Source organism: Lepisma saccharinum, chromosome 1 (assembly GCF_977018435.1).
Source record: "Lepisma saccharinum chromosome 1, izLepSacc3.1, whole genome shotgun sequence".
NCBI classification, from domain to species: domain Eukaryota; kingdom Metazoa; phylum Arthropoda; class Insecta; order Zygentoma; family Lepismatidae; genus Lepisma; species Lepisma saccharinum.
Window position 1 is genome coordinate 114,218,494 of NC_139229.1, and position 26,940 is coordinate 114,245,433.

General features: G+C 37.1%; 1 protein-coding gene across 9 annotated transcripts in view; it reads right to left on the minus strand.

Moving 5' to 3' along the window:
- Window positions 1–26,940, minus strand: part of LOC145999525 (uncharacterized) — a 156,446-nt gene that overhangs the window by 11,829 nt on the left and 117,677 nt on the right. For 6 of the 9 annotated variants that reach the window (XM_083136560.1, XM_083136552.1, XM_083136525.1 and 3 more), the window contains 10 exons: window positions 20,381–20,633; window positions 16,216–16,317; window positions 15,121–15,317; window positions 11,728–11,912; window positions 6,734–6,894; window positions 4,845–4,973; window positions 2,797–3,300; window positions 2,131–2,364; window positions 1,353–1,581; window positions 149–317 (listed from right to left, as the gene is read on the minus strand). In XM_083136560.1, coding sequence (XP_082992686.1) covers window positions 149–317; window positions 1,353–1,581; window positions 2,131–2,364; window positions 2,797–3,300; window positions 4,845–4,973; window positions 6,734–6,894; window positions 11,728–11,912; window positions 15,121–15,317; window positions 16,216–16,317; window positions 20,381–20,633 — 2,163 coding nt within the window. The remainder of the gene's footprint in view (window positions 1–148; window positions 318–1,352; window positions 1,582–2,130; window positions 2,365–2,796; window positions 3,301–4,844; window positions 4,974–6,733; window positions 6,895–11,727; window positions 11,913–15,120; window positions 15,318–16,215; window positions 16,318–20,380; window positions 20,634–26,940) is intronic. The other 3 variants (XM_083136506.1, XM_083136516.1, XM_083136569.1) reach the window with 3 other exon arrangements.

Genomic DNA, 26,940 nt, shown 5'->3' on the forward strand with positions numbered 1-26,940 from the left:
TTGATATTAATATATGGTAACAATCCAAAATGACAAGGCAAGTGCTATGTCCTCTTCTGGTAAAATTTGACTACATATTGTGCCATACAACGGCATGAAGAGAAATTTGCATTTAAAAGTGGTCTGCAGGTAACTGAACACAACTTACCTGGCCATGCTAATACTGTTTGGTGTGTAGACTGCTTGTGGAGCTATTTGTAAAGCTGGCTGAGATGGAACTGTATATACTGACTGAGAAATAGGAATGCAATCTCCATTTCCTGCCCCCATGATAGGAGTAGCGTAGCTAACCACCGGGTACGTGGAAACATATGGACCTGAGAAAAACAAAAATGTGTATACTTTAAAAGTCAGTACAAAATAGGGATGGGCCGATATGAAATTTTGGCTCATGCCGATAAAGTATGATATCAAATTTACAGAGACCGATATAAAATTCCAAATAGTCCTTGAAGAACCAGAATGCTTCATTGACCCCCTATTAAATGTGTGTTTTGGAGGTGACTGCAGTGCAAACGAAGTTGCATATTTAGACATTTAATTTTTTAAAAAGTAGGGAATGGAGATTATCCATAAAAATTATACCAAAAGGCAAATTTTTAACTAAATTGTAAGATATTTACAGAATATCGAATCTGCAAAATAATCAGTAATTTTACCAATAAACCAATACGTTCATATCAGCCGATACCGATAGAGTAACAATTAATCTGTCCCATCCTTAGTATAAAACAAATTCATTCTAATTCTAACTAGACAATTATATTAATATATTAAACTGAAGTACTTACTTGTTTCCAAAATTGTGGCCACTGCCACCGTGCTCTAAGGAGCGTATACTGTTGCTTGGTCTTCTGTTAGCAACAGTACAACACATTCCCGAGAGGATGGTGGAGTGACCACCAAAATTAATAGAACATCATAAAAACAGATTTTATGAGTACTTTATTTTAGTATGTTAATTTGCTACCATCTCTTTCAATCTCTTCAAATGAATTGTTCTGTTTTACATATCTGGAATGTGGTTCCACTTGGTTCAAATTTGCTCACAAATATTGTCACGCACAACTCTGAGATCTGGAGATCCTGTTATAATACACACACCTTTCCAGAACAATCATTATTTCTTTACGGTGAGAAACAAGATCTTCATTTAACACATTAATATTGCAATTATTGCATTAATTAGCACATCAGTGCAAAACATTGACGAATCGATATGATCAAGAGCACAATGTCAATGCTCTACCATTTATAATGTTCACAGTTATAGGCTAATTGTGACTATTTATATTTCGAACTACTACTGCAACTTTTAATAAACAAAAGACAAACACACAACACACACTGACCTGTTACAGGAATATGTTGTTGCTGTCGATCCTGCGACTGCAAAGGCTGTGTCTGGTTGATGAGAGCATGAGGGGGTGCATTTGGAGGAAGGACAGGAGTTGGTGTGGGGGCTGGGGTCTGAGTAGGTGGTGGTCCTGCAGGAGACTGAATATACTGGGGATATACAAAACGCGTCGCTTGTTGGCCACATGATCCCACATTTCCAGCTGGAGGTACATAGTATAAGGGCTGAAAAACAAAATACCAAATAATTACTTTCAGGAACACACCATATGTGGTTTCACATACATGTAAACAAGACATACATAAATATAACTTGTGAATTTTTTTTTTTTTTGCCTATATTGATACTCGCTGCCACAATTTACAAGGTTATTAACTGAACCTCAATCAAACCACAGCATACTTGTACTTTTTCGTGTTGAACCTGCTTGAGATTTTGATAGAACTTCAACTAATAGTCCTTTTTGAATGGTGGCTTTAAGCCACCAAAATTGGTATAATTACATAAAGAGAGAATATATTTAACTGTCATTTGAAGTACAAATTATTGCTAATGTCTTTCCAAGGTTAATGTGTAGAAAAACAATGACGACAAAAGTTTACACACTATAAAATATGGAATTTGAAATCAATTTTGACAGTTTATACAAAATGAGTGGAATTAACATTTGAATTCTCATGAGAAAAAGGAACAAGCAATGAGAAAAACTGTTCCATTGAAAATATACATGGAAAAAAACTATGTGTATGCCATTAAAAAAAAAAAAAGTGTACCTGCATTGGACTAGTTTGAGTCTGGCCAGGCCAGTAGCTGGGATATGCGGGAGCATATGCCTGTTGTGGAGTTGGGGGAGGTACAGGTGTGGGCGGTGCTCCTGGATGAGTGGGTGTTGAAGATATATGTTGCTGCGTTGTATCCCCACCACCACCTTGATCTGGCACCACACCTGATGTCAGGCTCATTCCCATAAAATAACCACTGAGATCAGTTAATGTCATATTGCTATCCTGAAATGCAAATAAACGAGCCTTTACCAAAAACAGAACTCATCCTGAACATTTTTTACTACGGTTGGCACAATCTCAGTTCCCCTTTTTGAAAATTAAATGACTTGGTGATATCAATAAAATCAATGTTTGTTAATGTACTCATTACCAGGCTCTCGAAGTTTAGACTGTACAGAACAATTACTAAGAAAAATGACAAGAGTCATACAAGGTAGTCAGTGGACAAAAAAACATTAAATTAACATTAAAATATGATTATCGAGGTTAAAAACTCATTACTCCAACTAGGGATACTGTTTTAAAAGCATGGCTTTAACTTATATATTCAATTTACGTGTGATGAAGTTGGAGATGCAATCAGTGGACAAAATATTTCCCACCCGGGGCAGTTCATGCAGTGTATCATGCAAACACACAAATATAACTACTTACTGTTGCTTGAACATGTCGCTGGTCCACAGGTGGGGGTCCAGGAGCAGACGCAGGCACAGAAACGCTATAAGTAGTATATAATACTTGTGTTGGTTGCGCTTGAGTGAATACGAGTTCCGATTGGTTATTATATGGCTGGTAGGAGGAATTTGCTGTAACCACTGGTCTCGATACACCATCTCCAACTGCTACGTAGTGCGAAGGAGCTGGTATGACCACTTGTTGGTTGGGTGGGTTGAGGGCAAGGGGTAACGATGATGTTGGGGGCAGTGATGGTGAAGTGAGCAATGCAGATGACGACGATACGACCGGCGTATTCCCTGCTATGGCCATGGTAGTTGACTGGGTTGAGCTGATTGGTGCAGGCTGCGACGATGCAGATATTTGCGGCGATTGCATTTTGTGGACAGAAGGGCATTCTGTACTTGGCTGGACTACCTTGGGTGGGTTTGCAGGATCAAATCGATATACTGAACCATCAGAATTTACATATGGCTGTCCAGTCTGGAAATTAAATTGCATTTTACACTACTGCTAATACTTCTAATATATATATATATATACACACACACACAATTTTCTACCAAAGAACATTTTATTCATAATACAGGGTGTCTGAGAAAGTCCCTGTACCCCTAGATTATGTTACATAGTACATATTACCTCTAGATATATGTACATTACATTTATTTACTATCACATATGGATCTATTTATTATAACATACTTGTGAACTTTGCATTATTTGCCCCATGTGTTGTGGTTTGTGCATCCACACATGCATGCACTAGTGGGCACTGTAACTATGCCCACTCACATGACCTATAGAAACAACAACTGATATGTGAATTCGAGACAGTGTTTTATGTGACCTTCCGAGCAGGGAAGCCAACCACTGAAACAAAATCCTTCCCAAGCACCGAATACTGACCAAAATCTAACACAGTCGCAACAGGATACATGCAAGTAGGAGTACAGAGACTTCTCTGGACATAATGTACAGATACTTTAGCAAAATACAGTACTATGTCAATGTAATGTGTATGAAAGTAGAATATGCATAAATTGTAACAGGGTTCCCACTCGGGTTTGCCAAAATAAATTCCTAAATTTTTCAGAATAAATTTACAAACTATTCTATGGTGCTTAAACATGGTAATAAAAAAAGTTTTAAGGAGAATCAAGGCATTTATTTTTACTTCCAAAATTATGGCAAGTAATGTGCATGAATGATTTTTAAAAATTTCAACTTTCCTCTACGTTTTTTACCCATAGATTGATTTCTCACATCTTCAGGATTTCCAAGTCTGTGAGAACCCTGACGGAGCATTAGTTTCTACACTTACTCACGATGCAGTATGTAATACATTGGCAACAAATGCTACAAAATATCTATAAAAACCTATTAAATTACTTCAGTTTATAGCAAGAAAAGAAAAGCTTTACAATCTACAGTGTTGGTTGCTAATCTTAATCAACTACTATGACTATTTATTTCAACATATTACAGATTGGACAGAATCAGTACTGTACAGTGGCGTTTTCTCTCGTGTTATCTAGTTTACAGGCAGGAAACCAATTTTTTTGTGTACATATGTAGAAATTGCTGGGAAATTTGGAGTTGTCTGACTCCATATATCAATATATAATAAATATATACAATAAATAAGGATTGTTGTGCTAAACCAGGTCAAATTTTCAGATATGCCACTGGTACTGTATCTGTACTGACTGGTCAAGACATACTGGTAAAATGCTGATAATTTTGTGTATGTCGAACGATGTATGATACAGCAGAGATGATGTGTGAAATTATAAAATAAGACTTACAAGCTTCTTGTAATACAAACAAGCATGTGGAAAATATATAATTGTTTAAAATGTTGAAATGTGAAAGGCACAAGTGTCATGAACAACTGGCATTAGAAAGATACAAGTGTTGAAAAAATATGTTATCACTTCTTTTCTAATTTGCAAACAAGATACTTCATTTAATGCAACACAGAACTTAAAAACCAGTTCAACAAACATGCTGAGTTCTTTCCTCACCTGTGGATTTATAAGTACACTTCCTGGGGGTACAGATTCCATACTTGTTACAGCCCACATGACTGTTTGACCCTGTAACTCAGGGGGTGTAGCGTTACTCCTTGGGGACAACACTATCTGACTAGAAGGCTAGAAGAAAAATATTAAAAAATAATTCACTACTAAATAACAAATTTGAACTCCATCATAGCATTAAGAAATAAATTGCAATGCCCAATTACAACATTTGTTTTAATTCTTAGAATACTGAAAACAATTGGAACTCTGATACAGTTTTTCTTTTTCTGTGTTCAAGTCAGGATTAAATTTTGAGTGTAAACCCAGAAAGTTTGGTAAAGTCAAGTTAGGAGTTTATCCATTGACAACATACTGTACAAACAGGTATGATGTGTTATTGGGGTTCAACGGAGTATGATGCGCAACATATGACTTCCGCAAGCAAGGTCAATTAGCCTATCTACTCCAACTCCACTCTCACATACACACTGTGAGCCCTGTTATGTCGAGTAACCAATTCTGAGGTTGTGGTAATCAATCCCTTCGGAGGAATGGGCCAACAAACAAACGAGAGAAGGGGATTTTGGCAGAGCTACTCGAGGGTAACTTGAGGTTAGGTCTGTCGAGATGATGGAAGTTAGCAGCAGGACTTTCATCAAGGAATGGTGGCGGAAGAACCGTATCACTTATGGTCAACGGCAGCATCCACGTGCATAATTAGATAGCACAATGCGAAAGGGTAGGAGGAACTCTTTAGCCGAGGTGACAGCAATTCTCCTAGAGGCAGGACACCCTGACAGAAAAAGTCCCCATCCTATGGTTAGAGGTTGAGCGTAGGGCTGACGACCTTACCTTAAAGAAAAAAAAAAAAGGGCATTGTTCAGACCCCCCCCCCCCAAAAAGGAGGCCAAGGTTCATCCAGAACTGTAATGCTGGATAATTAAGTAAGTATGATGTGTTATTGGGAGAAAACTACACTGAAAATTTTGAAGCACTTGTGGAATTTCTCACAAAACTCAAGAGAGCCATGAAGCACACCTTGGGAGAAGTCTTGATATGAGATTTAAACTGCAAACCAGAGAAAAACAAGTAAAAAATGAGAATGAGAGCTGATACCAATCAGGATTAAATTTAAACATCTATATTTGTTAATACATTTTAGGAGTCTTGAGTCTGTAAAACACTTTCACACACTAAATGTCTTGGAAATTATGCAAAGTTGAAAGGTTACTTTTATTTTGCACCAACACTGTGTGAAAAACGGAATTTTGTTATTAACTGAGAGGTATTTTAATACTCCAATGTAATTCCTGAAAATTTTAGAGTGAAACTATAGCCAATTGATGCATGTAATTGCAATGGAATACTTAACTCTCTCGCCACCTTAAACCCAAAGGTTTATGGCTGCAACAACAAACCTTCCATCTGTCCCTATCCTGGGCAAGATCAATTCAATCTTCTCCATCCTTACAGATTTCCTTTAGGTCCATCTCAACGTTATCCCTCCATCTTCGTCTTGGCGTTCCTACAGGTCTCTTATCATCAGGTTTCCCAACAAGAATCCTGTAAACTCTTTTTTCCTCTCCCATTCGTGCCACATGGCCTGCCCACCTAAGTCTTCTTGATTTAATTATTCTAATAATATCTGGACATGAATACAAATTAGCAGTTCTAAATTATGTAACTTCTCCACACAAATGTCACCTCATCCCTTTTAGGTCAAAATATTTTTCTAAGGATTTTATTTTGTGGAATACTTGCATATTAATATCAATGAATATTTTGAACAATTTTTAAGGATCGATACTAATGGAAATTGTAAGTGTGGTGGCATTCGTTTAAGTCCTATTTAAACTTATTGATGTATTACTTTGTCTCTCAACTTGACTCACCTGTGACTGTGGAGAGGGTGCTGAAAGACTGAGCTGGGATGTAGGTGTTGGAGTAGGCGAAGGTGTGGCAGACATGGTTGTGCTTGTATCAGAGCGCTGCGACTGAGACTTGTATCCAGAGCTTGACGGGCTTATTCTCGATGCTGTGCTGCTACCAGAATCTGCACAAAAGAGACAATCACTAATCATTATATCAATTAATATCACAATTAAGATATACAGTATTGAAACAATCAAACTAATTCTTGTGCCACATGATCCATTCACCCATATAGGGGCAGATAAATTGCTGCAGCGCTATATGCCAGGACATTAGCCCCATTTGTTCCACACAAGCCACAAGATTTAACATTGCAATTCTCACACATCTTTTTACAGTCCCAATTTGTTTTTATCAATACAGTTGTGCATACTATTTTCTTAAAAATTCTATAACCAAGATGAGCTACCTCAACGGCTGAGCTCATGATCTTGCCATCAAAATATTCTGGGTTCAGGTCGCCCCTGGGCATCAGTGTTTCTTTTGATTGTGTCCCCGTATCAATTCATCTACCATCGTCATTCACCCTCCTCATTGTGATTAGCGAAAAGTTTAACAAAAGCAATGTAAAATAATTTTCTTCAGGTAGTCTGAAAAGTAGGACACAGTCAAGAGGTAAATGAACAAAATTTGCTAAGACAGATTTTGTCTTCATCATTAAACATAATCATTTGTCCATTGTGATTATCTATATGTATATATTCTATAAGCTATTGAAAATTTTTGATTGAAAATCGTAAATGAGAATAAATATCTGTCTTCAGATTTGTTCTAGGATTTATCCCCTGCATATTTTTCTTAATATTTTCCACATGTTCTTGATATATGGATACACTACTCATCAGTTTCTTACTTCAATTAGTAGAACAATAGAAGTGTTACGGAGAGATTTAGTTTCACACATTAGGTAATTTTGAAATACCGAACTTCAATACATTTTCATTTATACTTTGAATCAACCACACCATCATCTTTCCCATTGTCATTCACATCACTAGTACAGTCTTCAAGGTCTTTTCACTGAGAATTTCAAATTTTGCATATTTCTCTATGTGAATAGAAACAGATTTTATAGCTTCTCATGATGAAACTTAATATCCTTGTTAGAGAATAAATGATGATTATAATAAACTCGATGAAAGCTGCTTGAATAGGTAAGTGCCTTCCAATGAACCCTGAAGGTTAGTTAAAAGTTAATAAAATACACCATAGTACTTAGGAGTCAATGGCATTGAGATGAAAACTAATGATGGTCATTCAAATTAATTACTAGCAGGCCATATCCCACAAGACCTGGCTCATTATTGAGCTTAGGCTTTTCTAAAATATACAAAGTAAATCTTGCATAAACAGCAAAAGCAATTTACAAAAAAATGATCCCAGAAGTTAGTTAGCCTTTAGACTTCCGAGCAGGTTTACGAAAATACTCCCGTTCTTGCCTGGGCTTCTCGGCAGGAATTTTAAATTCGAACACTCATTGGAGGAAAATTGTTATCCTATGGGAGCAATCTACTTCGGATAACTTGTTTTCCACCTAAAACACCAGTGCATGCAACCGTGTACAATTCAGAATGCTGGTCCGAGGAAGGGGGGCTTGGGGGGGGGGGGCACGACCCTTGAATTTCAATGGGAAAAAATCTGGAGTTTGCCCCCTCTTCTCCTGCTATTTTGTGGAGAAGGCGCGAACTTTAGTATTCTTTTCAAAGAATGGACATTTCTCAAGAGAATGAAACATGTTTCATGTTCTTGGGTGCCATACAAGTTGAATAATGAGCCAAAATGTGAAACTCTGTTCGGAAATGTGGAATGGATATGTTGCGGAGAGGGGGGAGGTTGGTCATCAATGTGAATTTCCCAGGCTTGCTCCAGACCTGTGTCAGAGTTTCCACCCAAACATAAGAGTATAAAGGTCCAAAAAGCACATTCATTTCGTAATCACCACCATGATACCATATGGTATAATCGGGGCAGTACAACCTTCTTCTGATGATGCCATATGGTATCATCGGGAGAGTAAAGGTTAAAGACAATGCTCTGTACATGGTGGTCCAAAAGTGTGAAACGGGCCGAATAAAACCGAAATGCATGCGGTTATTGAAATTTTATGTGTGTACATGTAGTTTTGGGATGGGGGAAAACCTACTGAACTGCTTTTGAAATATGGTCGCCATCTTGAAAGCTTCCATCTTGGATCAAGATCACTTTTTTTTTTTAAATGGGAACCTAGGCATGTGACATGAAATTACACTGGAAAAAGCTCACAAACACGATAGTAGCATTCATATTTGCAAAACTCTATTCATGTTCATGCTACAGGGTGTTAAAGAAGTGTTTTCAACGGTTTCTCTCATTGGTGCAGGTGCAGTAAGAAATGGAGCTCACACAAGCAGAATGCATGGAAATTATCCTGATGTGTGGGGAAAGAAGCTGGAAAGTCATCGCCAACGAGTTCAATCCACGCCATCCAGAATGAGCTCCCGTTGTTGACAGCACTGTGCAGAAACTGATCGCTACGTTCACAGAGACTGGATCTGTTCCAAACAGGCCCAAATCAGGTAGGCCTAAGGTAGCCACAGATGAAGCAACATCAACAGCTGTTGTGTTGGCGACAGTTACATTGAGTCTGCACCGTAGTACCCGTAGTCATGCTACGTTACTGGCGCGAGTCATGCTTCCATTATGAGGATTCTGAAAAAGCACAAATGGCATCCATACAAGATCCAGTTGCTTTAACACCTGAGTGAGGATGATCCTGACTGCAGGGTTGAATTTGCAGAAGAAATGTCCCATAAGGTGTTACCCCCTCACAAGGTGTTGTTCAGTGATGAAGCAAACTTATATCTCAATGGGGAGGTGAACAGACAAAACATGAGATACTGGTCTGAATCTAATCCTCATTGGGTGGATACATCTGGGAGAGTCCTCTGTTCAAAAGTGATGGTATGGTGTGGCATATGGGGAACCCGTGTGGTAGAACCTTTCTTCATTGACGGTACCCTCAATGCCGAGGATTATTTGAACATACTGGATACACAAGTGTTTCCATCTCCTCATGATCGAGGATGGCAGTTTCCCTGAGTTCTTTCAATATGATGGCACTTCCCTGCATTTTGGTCAAAATGTTAGGGACCATCTGAACATCCAGTTTCCCAATCGGTGGATAGGTTGCAGGGGGCCTGTGGAATGGCCATTACCCTCGCTGGACCTGACCAGCCTTCTGTGGGGCTATGTGAAATCACTGGTCTATTCCGTAAAAATTCGTGACATAAAACATTTAAAATACAGAATTGTTGAGTGCTGTGCAAGCATCACACCCGACATCTTATCGAAAGTCCATCAGGAATGGGTGAATCGACTCAATATGGTGGACACATTGAGCATATCCTCTAACATCCTGCAACAATGAGAGAAACCGTTGAAAACACTTTAATCTTTAAACAGCCAATGGTAATATATGACCCATGGTGCCGATTACAACATTCACCTGCTTTTAAGACCTTCATACTTGTATGTGAGGTTGTAAATGCTGACAGATGTTGAGATAAGACTTTGAAATGCCATGTGGAAGAAAACCCATCCCCCTACTCCTCTTTCTCTAATATGCAAATCAGCCATTTTTGCCAAAATGCAGGATTGTACATATTGCGTCATATTTCAGCCTGTATGAGGACTAGAGACTTGAAAGAAGTTTCCCTTTGTTGCAAAAGGTCTATTCTCTGAAAACAATGCAAAAGTTTGCGCCCTTGTTCTAAAATAATGGGAGAAGAGGAGGCGAACGCCAGATTTCTTTTTCATTGAAATTTGGGTACTTGGCCCCTCCCAACCCAGATTTTCTCACTTGGGCTTTCTGAATTGTACACTGTCGCGTGCTCCGATGTTTTTGCTTTCAAACAAAAGTTATCCGAAGTAGATTGCTCAAATAATCTCCGAGATATACTAATTTATTCTCTAATATGCAAATTAGCCATTTTTGCCAAAATGCAGGATTGTACATATTGCATCATATTTCAGCCTGTATGGGGACTAGAGACTTGGAACAAGTTTCCCTTTGTTGCAAAAGGTCTATTCTCTGAAAACAATGCAAAAGTTTGCACCCTTGTCCCAAAATAACTGGAGAAGAGGGGGCGAACGCCAGATTTTTTTTTCATTGAACCCCGTTTTTCTCACTTGGGCTTTCCGAATTGTACACTGTTGCGTGCTTTGATATTTTTGCTTTCAAACAAAAGTTATCCGAAGTAGATTGCTCAAATAGTCTCAAGAGATAACGTTTTTCTGAAATAAGTGTAAAAATTTAAAAATCGCATGCAAAGTCCGCGGCAAGAGAGGGGTTACTTTCGAAAACTGGCTGGGCTGTTTAAAGGTTAACACCCTGTAGCATGAACATGAATAAAGTTTTGTAAAAATTAATGCTACCATCATGTTTGTGAGCTTTTTCCAGTGTAATTTCATGATTAACATGCATAGGCTCCCCAAAAAAGTGATCTCGATCCAAGATGGCAACTGTATTTCAAAAGCGGTTTGGTAGGTTTTCCCCCATCCCCAAACTACATGTACACATAAAATTTCAATAACCGCATGCATTTCTGTTTTATTTGGCCCATTCCGCACTTTTGGACCACTCTGTATGTATGTTACTTTAAATATTGATTTCTAGTAAAAAGAAAGAAGAGTTATTTTATCCATTTAGCTTATACAGTCATGCACCTATCAGCATTCCACTTTTATTATGCACAGCTATTAGTAAACCATCATTGCCTTTCAAGGACCCTTGTTTTTAAGTACAATACTCTACAGCACTTACAGAACAATTAGAAGAAGGCAGACATGCTACACACACCCACCCACATTCAATATATATGCGCACACATACACTGGCAATGTTTCCATCATCATATTATTATTATTATTAATTGGAACTGAAAAGTGAGTGCTTTCTTTTTTCATTATAACAGACCTTGTTTAGTTAATAGTCTTGCTCCTGCACTTTGTGTACTAGTTACACTATCACCTCTGGAGAGAACTGATACGCCACCTGAGTAACCTCCGAAACTGTATGATTTAGAAACTGAAGGCCGAAGAGAGTTTGCTTTCAATGTATCTCTGCTTTCGAATGATTCCACTTTGAGAAGTCTTGTGGGCCTAGAATGAAATAGAAATAGCATATGATGTTACCTCATTTTAAATTTAACATTTGTAAAGAATAGTTCTGGAGCTGCTCACATCTTCAAATTTGTACTTCTATTACTAATCTGAAGATGGAAGCAGGCATTGCTAAAATTAAATCACCGTTGTTGCAAAAGTAGCTTCAACAATGTAAGCTGGTTTGCAGTAGATTCGTAGGAGGGAGTCATTTAATAAGAAAATAGTTTTTAATGCTTACAGCTTTTTCTGGCATCAAGCCATACGTGCTAATATTGTTTTAGATTAAATATTGTATGGCATAATTGTAAACCTATTAAGATAACATAAAAATTCCATTGCATTGTATGAATTTTCTCAAATGATGGAATCAAAATACCATCTCGGCTCTGTATTCCATTTTTAGGTTACTTCAGTTGCTCAATTACATGTATGGTTCTAATTCTCATCAGTAGGGTTTGAATAGCTCAAAATGTTTGAACACAAATGAAAAGGCACTTCCTCATGTAAAATATATAGAATAAATCATTTCAATTGAGGGGGGGGGGGTCATATGTATTCTTCCTGTAAGTGATTCAATTTCAGTCTACAAGACTATATACGAGTGGATATCAAAAAGAAATTGAGAATTTTTACAGCCAAATGGAAATGTATTCACAAAAACTAAAATATACATTAGGAAGTACATGTATTTTGCCACCTTTCCATGAGATGGCAGGTGTGTGCATCTTGCGCACATCAAGAGGGAGTTGTTACAAAATGACAGCTACGCTTGAGACATTCGACACAGTTGAGCTGCAAAGTGATTCAGTTTCTGTGGTCAAAGGGACAGAAACCACCTGAAATCTACCATGAGTTGTGAGCAGTGTATGGTGACACGTGCATGACATTCACAAATGTCTGTAACTGGTATGCAAAGTTCAACGCAGGGCGTGTAAATGTCTTCGATGAATCCAGTTTTGGACGGCCTCGCACATACCACACACAGAGCAATGTTGATGCTGTGGAGGCATTGATTCAGGAGGATCGGTGCTCGTCAACAATCCAAAAAAACAGCGGATGAAGTGGGAATTTCATATGGCAGTGCATACACCATCATCTATGAAGAACTTGGGTATCGCAAAGTGTCAGTGAGATGGGTTCCCAGACAGCTCATAACACAGTCTTGAGCATTTGCTCCGTTACTATAGGGCTGGAAATGCATTCCTCGACCACATAGTTACCGGGGACGAATCATGGGTTTTTCATTACACCCCTGAACAAAAGTGACAAGAGTATGGTATGGGAAGACACAAACTCACTCCCACCCAAAAAATTCAGGACAACCCCGTCTGCAGGAAAGGTTTTGCTTACAGTTTTCTGGGACAGCCAGGGTGTCATTCTTGCCGATTTTGAGGTAAAAGGAGGAGCTGTAAATGCTGCTGCATACTGTGCCACACTGGATTGTTTATGAGCTGATCTGCATCCAACAAAATATCTGGAGGAGGTCTTCATTCTCCACGACAATGCTTGTCCCCATGTGGCTGTATCAGTGACGCAAAAAGTAAATTCCTGGCATTGGGAAATTCTCAAGCATCCAGCATACAGTCTGGACCTGGCCCTGTCAGAAATCACCTGTTCGGCCCACTGAAGGAACACCTTGCCACACATTTTTGTGAATATATTTCCGTTTGGCTGTAAAAAATTTACTCAATTACTTTTTGATATCCTGTCGTATACAATTTAAAATCTGAGTTGAGCTCTTCTGAAATGTACAATTTAACTCTCCCTGCCTAATCATTGTTTGAGAGTACAATCACAAAAAGCAATATGAAAACAATTGATACAAGACCAGATTGATTTTTTTAAAAAAATATCAATACAAAAAATTGAATATATCTAGCTGAGCGTTTCTTCCTTTCTTTGAATTTATATTTTACCTGTTATTATACCACAATGCCTATAATGGTGATTTGTGGTTCTGTTGAAAATATATTCTGCCACAATTGGAAAAAAAAAAATATCTGTAGTTTACACAACACAACTATGATGAAATTTAACACAATATTTGCTAGTTTCTAGTACATATTGATAAACTCATTCAATGAATTCAGTATAAAATGGTGCACATTACATGCAGAAAATGAATATCCTTAATAAATATATGTAATCTGATGACTAACAGGAACTGTGTATTTTAAGGCCAAGAAAATACCACTGTGAATTTATACCAGTGGCAATTCCCATCAATGGAACAGTGTAAAATTTAAAGTTGATCCTAAATATTTATAAATGCCCATATAATTATTCCATTGTAGCTACACAATATTATCCTCTAGATTTCCTTATAAATATTCATAAAAGATTTATCACATATTCAAATAGCTACCCTCTAATCAACATATCCACTTTTGCCAAAATTAATGTAAATTAGTCATTTCTGCATAATTTCCAGGATCTTGATAGTTCACAATAGTATTGACCAGGGGCAAAAAAATACAGGGTGCCAAGTTGCCACAGCAGCTGAAAATTTTCACCTGTACCTGAATTTTCAAATTATGGAAATTTCCCATTTGTGTTTCCATTAATATTTGTGTGCTTTCTGTATCAATTGTATCATTAAATCAGAATAAGAAAAATGCCATTATAATTTTTTGCACTGTTAGCGGAATTTAAAAATCTGAAGTGATATGGTCAAGTGGCAATATAATACAACGTATTGCATAGTTATCTATACTGTTACCAGTTGAGCCTTCTTTAGAAAGGCCACTCTGGTGCAAGAATTAATTACATTTAATCTAATCTTTTATTAATTAATAAATGTTTGAAGACCATATTTCAAAATGTCTAGCTTTATCTTAGTTGGAATCATCGCTTTCTTAGTTTAAAAAAAATGAAGCAAAAGGGGCTTGCGCCTGAATTAGTTTTAGTCTATTCTACCCCTGGTATTGACTGGTATCTTTGGTTAAATTCAAACTGATACATTCAGATATTGATGTCACTGGTATAAATTGGTATTAGTATCTGTTCTGTCTTCGTGTATTTTAAAATTGTTTTAAAAATATATTCATACCACCATCACTGATAAAATGACAAGGTCAAGTCACATAAAATTCAATCAATAAGAGCAAAATTTCAGTGATTTTACCAATAAACCAACCTACTGTTATGTACCAATTAATCCATAATTAATGTATCTTTTGGTATTAATCAGACTGGTGATAAATACCTTAATTGATTGTCAGAATCAGCAGGCCTAACGCCTGCTGGTCTCAGTCTTCCTGAAGTGTCAGAGTCTGAACTACTCCATGGCTGAACTTCCCCGGACCACCGCAATTCCTCTTGGCTACTCCGCCGTGATGAATTGTGCGTTGACTCGTGACTTCGCAGTGGAGAATCATTTGCACCTTCCTGAGATGATGATGACTGAAATATGAAAGAACAAGAATGATTCTTATGAACAGTACATGAAAAAGAAGAAACTTAAATATCTTCTAAATACACCCCTTTACAAGCTATTGTAAACATGGGTATTACTCTTTTATATTAATTTGATCTACCAAACAAGAAAATTTCAAATTCTATTCTCAACTAATAACAATATGCTTACAGTTAACACATTTTTAACAGCACAAATGCATGAAATTTCCCTGCTTGTTTGAAAATTGAAGACAGCTTTGAAAGTTAACATAAGGATTGAATCAGAATATTTTGTTGCACAGTAACATACATGAGTGAAAGAAATAGATGCAAGTGGGACAATTTAAATAGCAACGTATAGTTTACTTTATACCTAACCTATCTCTATCAAGACACCTAATGTGTGTTCAGCATGCAATGTTTGCTTGAAAAATGATTGAATCTGTTTTTAGCTTTGAAGCATTTTACACTTAACTTCACTACAAAGTGCGAAAATGGACATACAGAATTCAGCAAAGTAGCAAAAATATTACCAGCTTTATATCCTTCAAAAAAAAATGAAAACTAATTTCAAATTGGAACTTAACAATTACCATTAAAGAAAGAAAACAAAAATGGTAGAACGAAGAGTTAAAAAAAATTGCAGTCATGCTAACAAGAAAACAATTCAAGAAAATGTAATACTATCAGAAAAAACACGTGAACTATTCAAGGAAAAAGGGGGACATGAAACTATCATTTTGTTCCCATTGCGATTACATTTTAATGGGACAGAACTAGATAAAAGCAGTGTGTGTCTGTGTGTGCAGAAATAACGCAAGCTGTGACTAAGTGACCTACTGAAACACTCACTCTTTCACACACAACAAGCACACACACGCAAACAACCTTAGACAATACTCACATCCTGATTAAATATCCTTTTCCTTGCCTTCTCATACTCTTCCTCTCTTTCTTCAAAACTTTTACTTCGCCTTGACTCTGAGCTTAACTGCCTCTCTGGAGACTGAAAGAAATTTGATACCTCTTTCACTTTGCCAAGGTCTTTCTCTCTTTTTTGTGTGTCTAATATATTTTTCTTTATATCTTTCAATGAAAGTTAAATTTTGATTTGAAATGCCAGATTGAGCAACGTCAACTACTTTCTTACTTTTAAACATGGTATTCATTAGAAATATTATTGATATTTTAATAATTTTGAGAGGAATTTTAAAAACAATTAAAAGATCTACAATATGTATTTAGAAAGTTATTTTAATTTTTTCTCTTAAGTGATAATTCCATACAGAGTCAGTATGTGAAGACAGGGAATTTTCAATATCTTTTTAATCCACACACAACACAAAATGAAAAAAAAAAAGTATTATAGAAATGATGTGTGCATGTGTATCTGAGGTTGTCTGCTTTGCTATTGAAAAAAAATAAATCTTAAAAACATTCAAAAGTAAGAAAAAACCACCTTGGTACTTGCTAAATGTAATGACACTAAACAAATTGATTACACACTTCTCATAAAATACATGCAAGTTAAGGTATAATTATATCTGTAAGCTTATATACAAATTTGAAGGCATGTATTGTAGACTTCTTCCACAACCCAATGAAGCTGTTAAGTGTGGAATAAGCAGCATCATCTTCCCATCTTCTGAGAACTTTTCATTTTAAAAGATACAGATGGATAAAAGAAGTGCTAGTTAGGGGATGTTTTATTGTCTCATTTTAAATAACTTCAGTAAATGTACAGAAAATAAACATAAATGCTTTACCATTTTTTAAAAGTGTTTTGCCATTTTTTTGGAATATATAAAAGTAAAAAAAAAATTAACTGACAACTACAGTAAAGTTTAAAAAGCATGTTATGTTAGAGTTATATTTAAAAACTTTATGCATTCACTCAAGCAGGAACCAAAGCTATACCGACAAAGAGAATAGGTATCTCAAATCTGGTCCACATGAAGTTGTTGAAATACTACGTTAGTATTAGTTCAGTCATTTAAGAGTAATAAGTACTATTTACAGCTGTAAAATAAAGAGAAAAGTTAAAGAAGAGAGAAAATTAAGACATGCCCACATAAAATTATTTTGATAAGAAGAAATGCAGTTGAATACATTGCTTTAGATTATAGAAATTATACCACAATGTTGTTTTTTTCTGAGAAATAACTTTAAAGAAAGGAAAACCAATTCAGGTATCAGAAAAATAAAGCATACTGAAGAACAATTGGTCTATAAGAAAAGTACACATCAAATTAATTTCAATAATTTCCTGAATATCACATTTATTTAGGAGGTTAGAATAAATGTTAAGCAACATGCATTAAGAACAAAATTATCAAGATCCTTGCCTACTATACACTAAGGAACAATGCAATTTTGTTGATTTTAAAAATGATTTCTGATAGTTACATGCCCGCTAACACACACACACTAACTTATTAAACACTGATTTTTCAGTAAAACATTTATGTTGTTGGTGTTAATGTGTTTGTGTACTGATTGTGAAATTGTGAAAATTATGATTCTATTTTAAGTTTTCAGTTTTGCAGCTTAGTTGCTGTATAGCCAAAAAGAAAAGGTTTCAATAAAATGCAAATTGTGGTAGTATGTTTTATCACTTACATTTTATGTTATCTGATATGAGAGGTGGGGTGCTGAGGGATTATTCCATTTGTAACAGTTGGGCTGAAAAGTTCGTAGGCTGACTCATAGATGGCGTTACTAGAATTAAATCCATGTGATTTTTACTTAGTACTAACCTTCAAAAGATACGTGTATAAATTTCACAGCTGCTGGATAATTAGTTCGTGAGATATAGCATTGTGAGTGAAGCAGCTTTTGTTATTGTGAAAAAATGGATAAAAAAGAATTTCGTGTGCTAATAAAGCATTGCTTTTTGGCGAAAAAAAAATACTGTTGAAGCCAAGGCTTGGCTTGATAAACATTATTCGGACTCTGCACCAGGAAAATCAACTGTTGAGAAGTGGTTTGCTAAATTTAAACGAGGCGAAATGAGCATCGAAGACGATGCATGCAGTGGACGCCCCAAAGAGGCTGTTACCGACGAAAACATCAAAAAAGTCCTTAAAATAATTTTAAATGATCGTAAAGTGAAGTTGATCGAGATAGCCGAGACTTTAAAAATATCAAAGGAACGTGTTGGACATATTGTGCATGAATATTTGAACATGCGAAAGCTGTGCAAAAAAGTGCTGTTTCATCAAGACAATGCACCGTGTCACAAATCAATGAAAACGATGGCAAAATTATATGAATTAGACTACGAATTGCTTCTCCATCCACCATATTCTCCAGATCTGGCCCCCAGTGACTTTTTCCTGTTTGCAGACCTTAAAAGAATGCTCGCTGGAAAGAAATTTAGCACTGATGAAGAGGTAATCGCCGAAACTGAGGCCTATTTTGAGGCTAAAGAGAAATCGTACTATAAAAATGGCATCGAAAAATTGTATGACCGCTATAATCGTTGTATCGCCCTCGAAGGCAACTATATTGAATAATAAAATCGAATTTTGTGAAAAAAATATTTTTTACTATGTTAGCCTACGAACTTTTCAGCCCAACTGTTAACATTAAAAAATATACCTGTGGGTGTGGCAATTTTTAATGTGTTTATAGTAGTGGAGCTCACGAACATCAACATTACCAGATATTTCTGCAATGTTTGTATATAGTGTATTTTATGACTGCACACATGAAAATACTGGCTCCAACAGCAAAACACCATTATTTATATTCATTTTGTTATATGAAATACTTGAACTAATAAAAGTGTGTTTATAAATGTGTGAAAAATGTATTAATCTCACATACAAGTCATATTCAATATTCATCGACTTTCACAGGGTTTTGTATTTTTCACAAAACACTCATGTCTGCATTTCTCTGACTTTTTTCCATGTCGTAGGGAACCCTGAGAGAATGGAATCGGCAAGTCCGAAAGTGGAAGAGCAATGCTTTTACATTGTTCACTACTACAGAAAATTGTCAAATAGCCATACAGCAATAAAATCATTAAAAAAAATAGTAAATACTTAAATTTGGATCTTGATGCAGTAGGTGTGTTTCTTATTGTCTTTAGCAAGTTTAATAGCTTAATTTGAAAGTTGTAAGCAGTAATACACTACTATCATCAGAGAGGATCACAGACTTGCTTGTAAAAAATCTTCCTTTGGAAAGACAGGTATTACTTCTTTGGTTTAGATCTCTCTTTACAGTTACAGTTACCTACAGTTTACAGTGGGGAATGTGAAATTACAGTACTCATCACTTCTCACTTTGCAAATTGTTCCCACATACTGCATTTCCACAAGAAAACAATGGGCTAAAGGCCTACATATGAGCTCAGCCAATGCTACATCAAACAGATGCTGAAAATTTAACCAACTGGGAATATTAATTACAAATGTAGGAATTTAAAATTAATAATAAATGTCAGAATGCATTTTTGGAATTATACCTGATCAATCCAAGAGTTCTGTTTAAAAGTAGTGATAATCAGCGAGGGCAACCTCATTCAAAAAATGGGGGAAAAGGTTGGAGATGAAGGCATTTCTGGTACAAGGTGACAAGTAGCTAACGACACGCGACATGGAGAGTTCACACCAAAGTGGCCAGCAACAGTCTTGCAAGCATTCACCACACATGCACAAACATCAGACCATAGAAACATGATACACTGGTATTGAGAAAAAGGCCTAGTCCGAGCTACATGAAAGTGACACGTGCAGCTTGTCATGTCACTTCGGTTCGAAATGTTGCATTGCATGTCGCTTCAGTCTGAAATCTCTCTTAGTGGAGAAAGTGAAAACCACAAGGGTACAATTGGAACATAGTGGAATGAAGAACATAAGATATGAGGCTTGATTCAAGATCTCCTGCTGGGTCAGCTAAGAAATTCACTTTTGGCAGTCAATCTTCGTGTAATTTCCAGAACACTGGATGAGTGTAGAAGAGGAACTTGCATGGAATAATGACAAACCTTAACGTGCAGATATAGGAATTTCTTACTCCTAAAAATCAGTATTAAATATATATATATAATCAACACTCACCTTAAAATTTGATCCCTCTTCGAAGGATGACGAATCCCTCTTCAAAATAGATTTCTTTGGTTCTTCTGGTAAGAGCTCATCTCTAATTTGTTCCCTAAATTTAATATCTGGTATCCTAGTATTTTTGGATTTATTTACTATGACTGCATTTCCTGACTGGTCTACATTGTGGTCCATTCCAAAAAATGCTGCTACCCTATGAACCAGCATTCGCTGGTATGATGACATTTGAGGAAACTTGTGGTGAGTCCTCCTGCAATGACGTGGAAGAAAAAATTCATCACTTTCTCTGACCAATTGAGTTTCTATATTTTCCTCTTAATAAAATATTAATATTTAACAGCTTGGTGGTTTAATGTGAGTTTTGATATTTTCATAGGGATACGAAAATCTTAAAAATTTCAATAATTTTCAGAAAGTGGAAACATTGACCTACAATTACACAGCAGTAACAGGCTACTTGTGGCAGGTGAAAATGTTCTCACTATAATGATTAACTTCCGGTTGCTTGTATCTACACTCTAAAATTAATGGACTTTTGGAGAATCCAGGTACAAAAATGTAATAATGCTGATAATTTATGGTTTGTCTCTTAGTGTAGTTTCTTTTTTTCAGTTACCTGAAGATTTTTGTGCTGTCCTGACTAATTTTGAAGTTTCATATTTCTGTGGAATGTTTAACATTAGTTCAATATTCAGGAAAATATAAGTAAACCTACAAATAACAACAAGAAACAGAGCCACAAATGTACCAAGAATAAAAGTGGACACGGAAGGGTTGAGGTTAGTGGAGATTTTCAAATATCTAGGAAGCATAATTGAGAAAAGTGGAAGAATAGATGAGGTAAACAGAGAGGACAAATGGTTGGTGGACTATCAAAGCGTTCGAAGATTAACATGGAACAGGGATGTACCTATGAAATGCAAGGTAATATACAACACATACTATGTGCCAATAATTACGTATGGAACAGACACTTGGACAATGACAGAGAGAGACAAAATATAGATGCAAGCAGTGAAGATAACATTTTTAAGGAGTATATTGGGGAAGACTATAAGGGACAGATTGAGGAGATACGACAGACAGTGGGGGTAGTGAAGCTTCAGGACAGAATAGATCAGGCAAAGATGAGATGGTTTGGACACATGAAGAGGATGGATGCAGACAGCCTGCAAGTAAGAGCTTACAATGCACAAGGAGTGTGAAAAAGGCCAAGGGGGAGACCAAGATGTTGTTGGAAAAAGCAGATAGTATTAGAAGAGGGAACACCGTAGAAAGAGAGGAGTAGTGGAAGACCAGAAGAAAATGGAGAGGCTTGGTCAACAGGTCCTACCCTCTAATACAGAGGGTGAAATTCGGTACGGCTAAGGTTTAAATGCCCCCAATTGTGTCTCCAAGGACCAGCCCTGGGACAGAACTTTACTTCGTAACGCTTCTATGATGACCCAGCCAAAGGAAAGAAACAGCGAGGGAAACACATCAGCGTACTAATAATTTAATAATTCACTCACCAAAATTTTTCCTCAAAATTTATTCAGATTTTCTTTTAACATATTCCATTTCTTTTGTATCAATTTATTAATACAGAGTGTCCGAAAAGTCACGCAACCCGGTGTTTACGACTGTATAACAGAATAGCGAAACTGAATGAGAAGAAACACTTTCTGCCAAGAGAATGCCCTGTATATTGGGAAAATTTAGAGAGACAAACATATGTAAGAACATGCATGTTTTAATCACAAATAAACAAAGTGTTGCCAAAGGTGGAAAATTTTTTTTGCAAATCTTGTGTATTGATGCACAGAACTCACTGAGGTAAATTAATGCAACATTTCACAATACCAACGAACAATTTGGATGGCCATCTATTGAATTTGACAGAAAAATAACTTTGACGAAGTTTCAAAAACACTGCACAAGGGAATAAATGGGCTGTTCCAAAAATCAATGTTTTCACAATATTACAAGGGACACTGGCAACACTGTTGCGGTCACATGTCACTAACAGATGTGTTTCACCTCAGGCTATCACACTAAGGCACTTTTAATGGCAAAGGAGAAAGTTGGTTATTCTCGAACATAAGCAATAAATTACATACACCTTGCAACCCTGAAATGTGGGTATCTGTACAAATTAAAGCAAATGTTTGAAGTGTCCATTTTCTTAGATACATAAGCTGGTTCGCTTGATCATGTTCTCATACCTTCCTGAGGGTTGCAGCACCGATATTATCAATTTCCTGTGTAATATTTCGTTTCAGCTCCTCCAATCTTCTGGGTCTGGTTTGATATACTTTCCCCTTTAAGTAACCCCACAGAGAAAAAAATCTGCAGATGTTAAATCGGGCGGGGGACTGGGCCATAAATCCTTAGATATTAATCGATCACCAAAAAATTCTCTCAGCATACGAAGAGATTCATTAGATGCATGGCAAGCTGCTCCATCTTGTTGTAGCCAAGCATCACGTTCGTCTTCTTCCAGAAGAGCAACGAATTACATTATGAGATCCCCGTACACAGCAGTATCCACTGTTGTCTCAAAGAATAACGGTCCCACAATACAACATTTTCGGAGAGTGCAAGGGTAGTTCATACAACTGATGTGGGTTTTCTGTCGCCCAATGCTTGGAATTTTGGCTGTTGACATACCCATCCAATTGAAACCAGGCTTAGTCACTAAAAAAAACTTCATTCAGTACATTGACACCATTTTGTCGAACGAATGATTGAAACCAATGACAGTAACGCAACCGTGCTGGGACATCCACCGCTTTCAATTCATGAACAACACAAACTCTATACGGGTAAAATTTCAATTTCCGTATAGCCTTGTGAGCAATTGACTTGCGTTAAGTCCAATTCTGAGGCGAGCTTCTGAACAGACTTTTGTGGCGACGTCACCATTCTATGTTCAACATGCTGCAGACCATCAGCTCCTAACACAGAAGGGCACCCTGAACGTTGACTGTCATGTACTGACCCAGTGTGGCGAAACCTTTGCACAAGACGAAAAATTGACGACTTATCTGGAGAGGGAGTTGTCGGAAACTTGGCTCTAAATGCCTCTTATGCCAGAATATGACGGATGTTCGGATATATTCTTCAACAATAAACACTCTTTTCTGTGTAGAATATGGCATTTTGAAAACACACACACGACGTCAGCATAAGTAGACACAATCTGGAATGCCGTCCGCCGCAAACAGCAATCACCTAAGGCACAGAAAACATAATTGATACACATTCTCCTGTACCCACATTTCAGGGTTGCAAGGTGTATGTAATTTATTGCATATGTTCGAGAATAACCAACTTTCTCCTTTTTCGTTAAAAGTGCCTTAGTGTGATAGCCTGAGGTGAAACACGTCTGTTAGTGACACGTGACAACAACAGTGTTGCCAGTGTCCCTCGTAATATTGTGAAAACATTGATTTTTGGAACAGCCCATTTATTCCCTTGTGCAATGTTTTTGAAACTTCGTCAAACTTATTTTTCTGTCAAATTCAATAGATGGCCATCCAAATTGTTCATTGGTATTGTGAAATGTTGCAATAATTTACCTCAGTGAGTTCTGTGCATCAATACACACGATTTGCAAAAAAAAAAAAAAAATTCCGCCTTTGGCAACACTTTGCTTATTTGTTATTAAAACAAGCATGTTCTTACATATGTTTGTCTCTCTAAATTTTCCCAATATACAGGGCATTCTCTTGGCAGAAAGCATTTCTTCTTATTCCGTTATACGGTCGTAAACACCGGGTTGCGTGACTTTCCAGACACTCTGTATATCAGCTAAGGTAAGCTTGGAATTATCTTTCATTTTTTTTATTCAGGTGCTGCATAACTTGTATAAAATGCCCAATGAGGTCTTTATTGTTACTACTAACATGTAAGCACTGTATATATTGAGACGACACTCCGGTGGTGAGGTGGACCCCCAAACCCACAGGAATTACAAGAGAGCCAACCTTCCCAAAAACCAATCCAACTTGAACTTTCCTCACATAAATGGTTTCTCGCACGTCTCCCTCATTACCTTAGGAGCACAGACTGGAGGGTTACAGTCTTTAGGAAGCCCAATAAGTAAACATCTAATTAAAAGAAAATTCCCCTTGAAGTAATAAAATATTTCTTTTACATTGACTTACTCCAACTAGAAAATTCGTAGACCAAATAATTTCCACCCACTACCCCCTATGAGAATACCCAAGATTTAAACAGAGAAAATTCCCAGAACTAGTTAAATTATCAATTTTGCTCCATTGCCCCTTTAAGGTTATGCAAATGGTGATACGTTCCTGATTATATTCACAAATGGCTATTAATTCCCAGAATGCGCATGAGAATCCCCCCACTGCAAGAGAATTCACAAATTAATACACAGGTAACACTAACAATAAACACTATGGGTGATGAATAGGTTGAAACATGAAAATTATGTAAGCAGGTGTAAACCCAAATTAGTGAAATCTCTCCTGGGGAATGAAAATAAAAATTTACACAAAGCAAGAAATAATATGTATTGATACATTGAAATGTATTCAAGTTATTTTGCACTTGAGTGTATATTATGCTGATAATTGTCACCTGACATTTTTTATTCCAAAAGTTATTCTACTCAGATTCAAATAAGATTTATGACAAGAAATTTATGCAAACGCAATTACTCTTTCCATCGAAAATATATGACTTGACGGTGCACCGCATTAACTTTGTCATCCTAATTACATTACATTACCTCTAAACAGTCTTGCATTGTAGTGTGCCAATGCTTAAACTTATGAAATCATTCAGACACAACTTGTGCAGCACCTACAAAGCTATTTACAAATATATTGCTACATCAAGCATCTCATCTAGTATTGATTACACGTAGCAAGGTAATACGTGGAATTTTCCGTAGCTCTGACGTCAAAGTCTGTGACATTGCTCCCTGGTTGTTGTTGATGACGCTTGTTGCTTTTTTTCCTTTACTGATGTGAATGTTCGCCAAACATTAAAAGTTTGAATTTTTCCGTGTAAAAAGCAATGGCTATTGAGAAGAAAGACAGTGCACTGCTAGTGAAGTTGTTTTACCAGAATAGGAGCAATAGCAATGCTGCACTGCGGAAATATTGCCAACAGAAAGGGCTGAGAAGAGGGTCCATGTCAATTAATGGGCTGAAGAATTAGATGAAGAAATTTGAGGAAACAGGTGAATTGGGTGTTGCACCAGGGAGAGGAAGGCGGCCCATCCCTATGGAAGTTGTGGACGTAGTTGCTGTAGCTGTAGCTGACTGTGCAGCACATGCCTCAACTTCTGCAACCAGTGCTAGAGCTGTAGCACGTGAATTGTCACTCCCCTGGTCAACAGTTCCAAAGGTTTTGCGGTGCATTTTATATTGGTATCCCTACAAGATTCAAAGTGTGCACCAATTGAAACCCCAAGATATTCCACAACGCCGTGATTTTGTCCATTGGTTTTTGGCACGTATGGAAGTGGATGACATGTGGCCGGGGAATATTCTGTGGACTGACGAGGTGCATTTTACTCTGGACGGTGCAGTGAATACTCAGAACTGTCGCATATGGGGTTCCACTCGTCCATATGTTGTGCAGGAACAACCATTGCACTCAGTTTACGTGACTGCTTTGTGTGGGTTCACTAGCTCCTTCATTCTTGGTCAGTTTTTCTTTGAGGAGATTACACCTCGAGGGCCTGTTAGGTGTACAGTGACATCTGCACGTTATAGGGACCTCCTTGTGCAACACGTGATTCCAGCTTTGCAAGAACGGAACTGTGAACACACCACCATTTTCATGCAAGATGGGGCAACACCACATGTCGCTCGCCATGTGAAGGATTTGCTGCGATAAACCTTCACTAATGACCGCATGATCTCTAGGCAGTTTCCAGATCTCACAACATTAATCCATGTGACTTCTGGCTATGGGGATATTTAAAAGATTGTGTCTATCATGGACATGTCCGGTCTCTGCCTGATCCGAAGGCTAGCATACAACGACATGTTGCTCAGATTTCACCAGACATGCTGCGAGCAATCGTCGACCATACTGTGTTACAAATGCAGCATGTTGCTGAATTGGGAGGCCATATTGAACAATTCTTGAAACCATAGTTCCTAATAAACATGCCAGAACCATTGTTCTCATGTGTTTGATCTTTCCTGCCTTTTTCCTGTAACTATACCACGTTTTGACTGCTTACAGTGCCATTTTTTTACCCTGGTGGCAAGAATTGGAACTTTTTTTTTTTTTTTTTGCATAAATTCGCGAGCACATTGCTTTATTAGCATATCTACGAAGTTTCAGACTGCTACTATCATTACAGCCCATGCTGTACCACTCTGAACTCTGTCACTTTAACTATAACCACCTGGTATAACGCAGTATTTACATGTAATAAACTGATTTGCATTACAGGCAAAAATGAACGATTTGGTTACATTTCCAATCTACAATAGCAAAAAATCCAGACATCAATTTTATATGAATGAATCGGTTACAAAATTCACTGTGCTGAGGAAACCATACCTCCTGACACCATTTGATATACA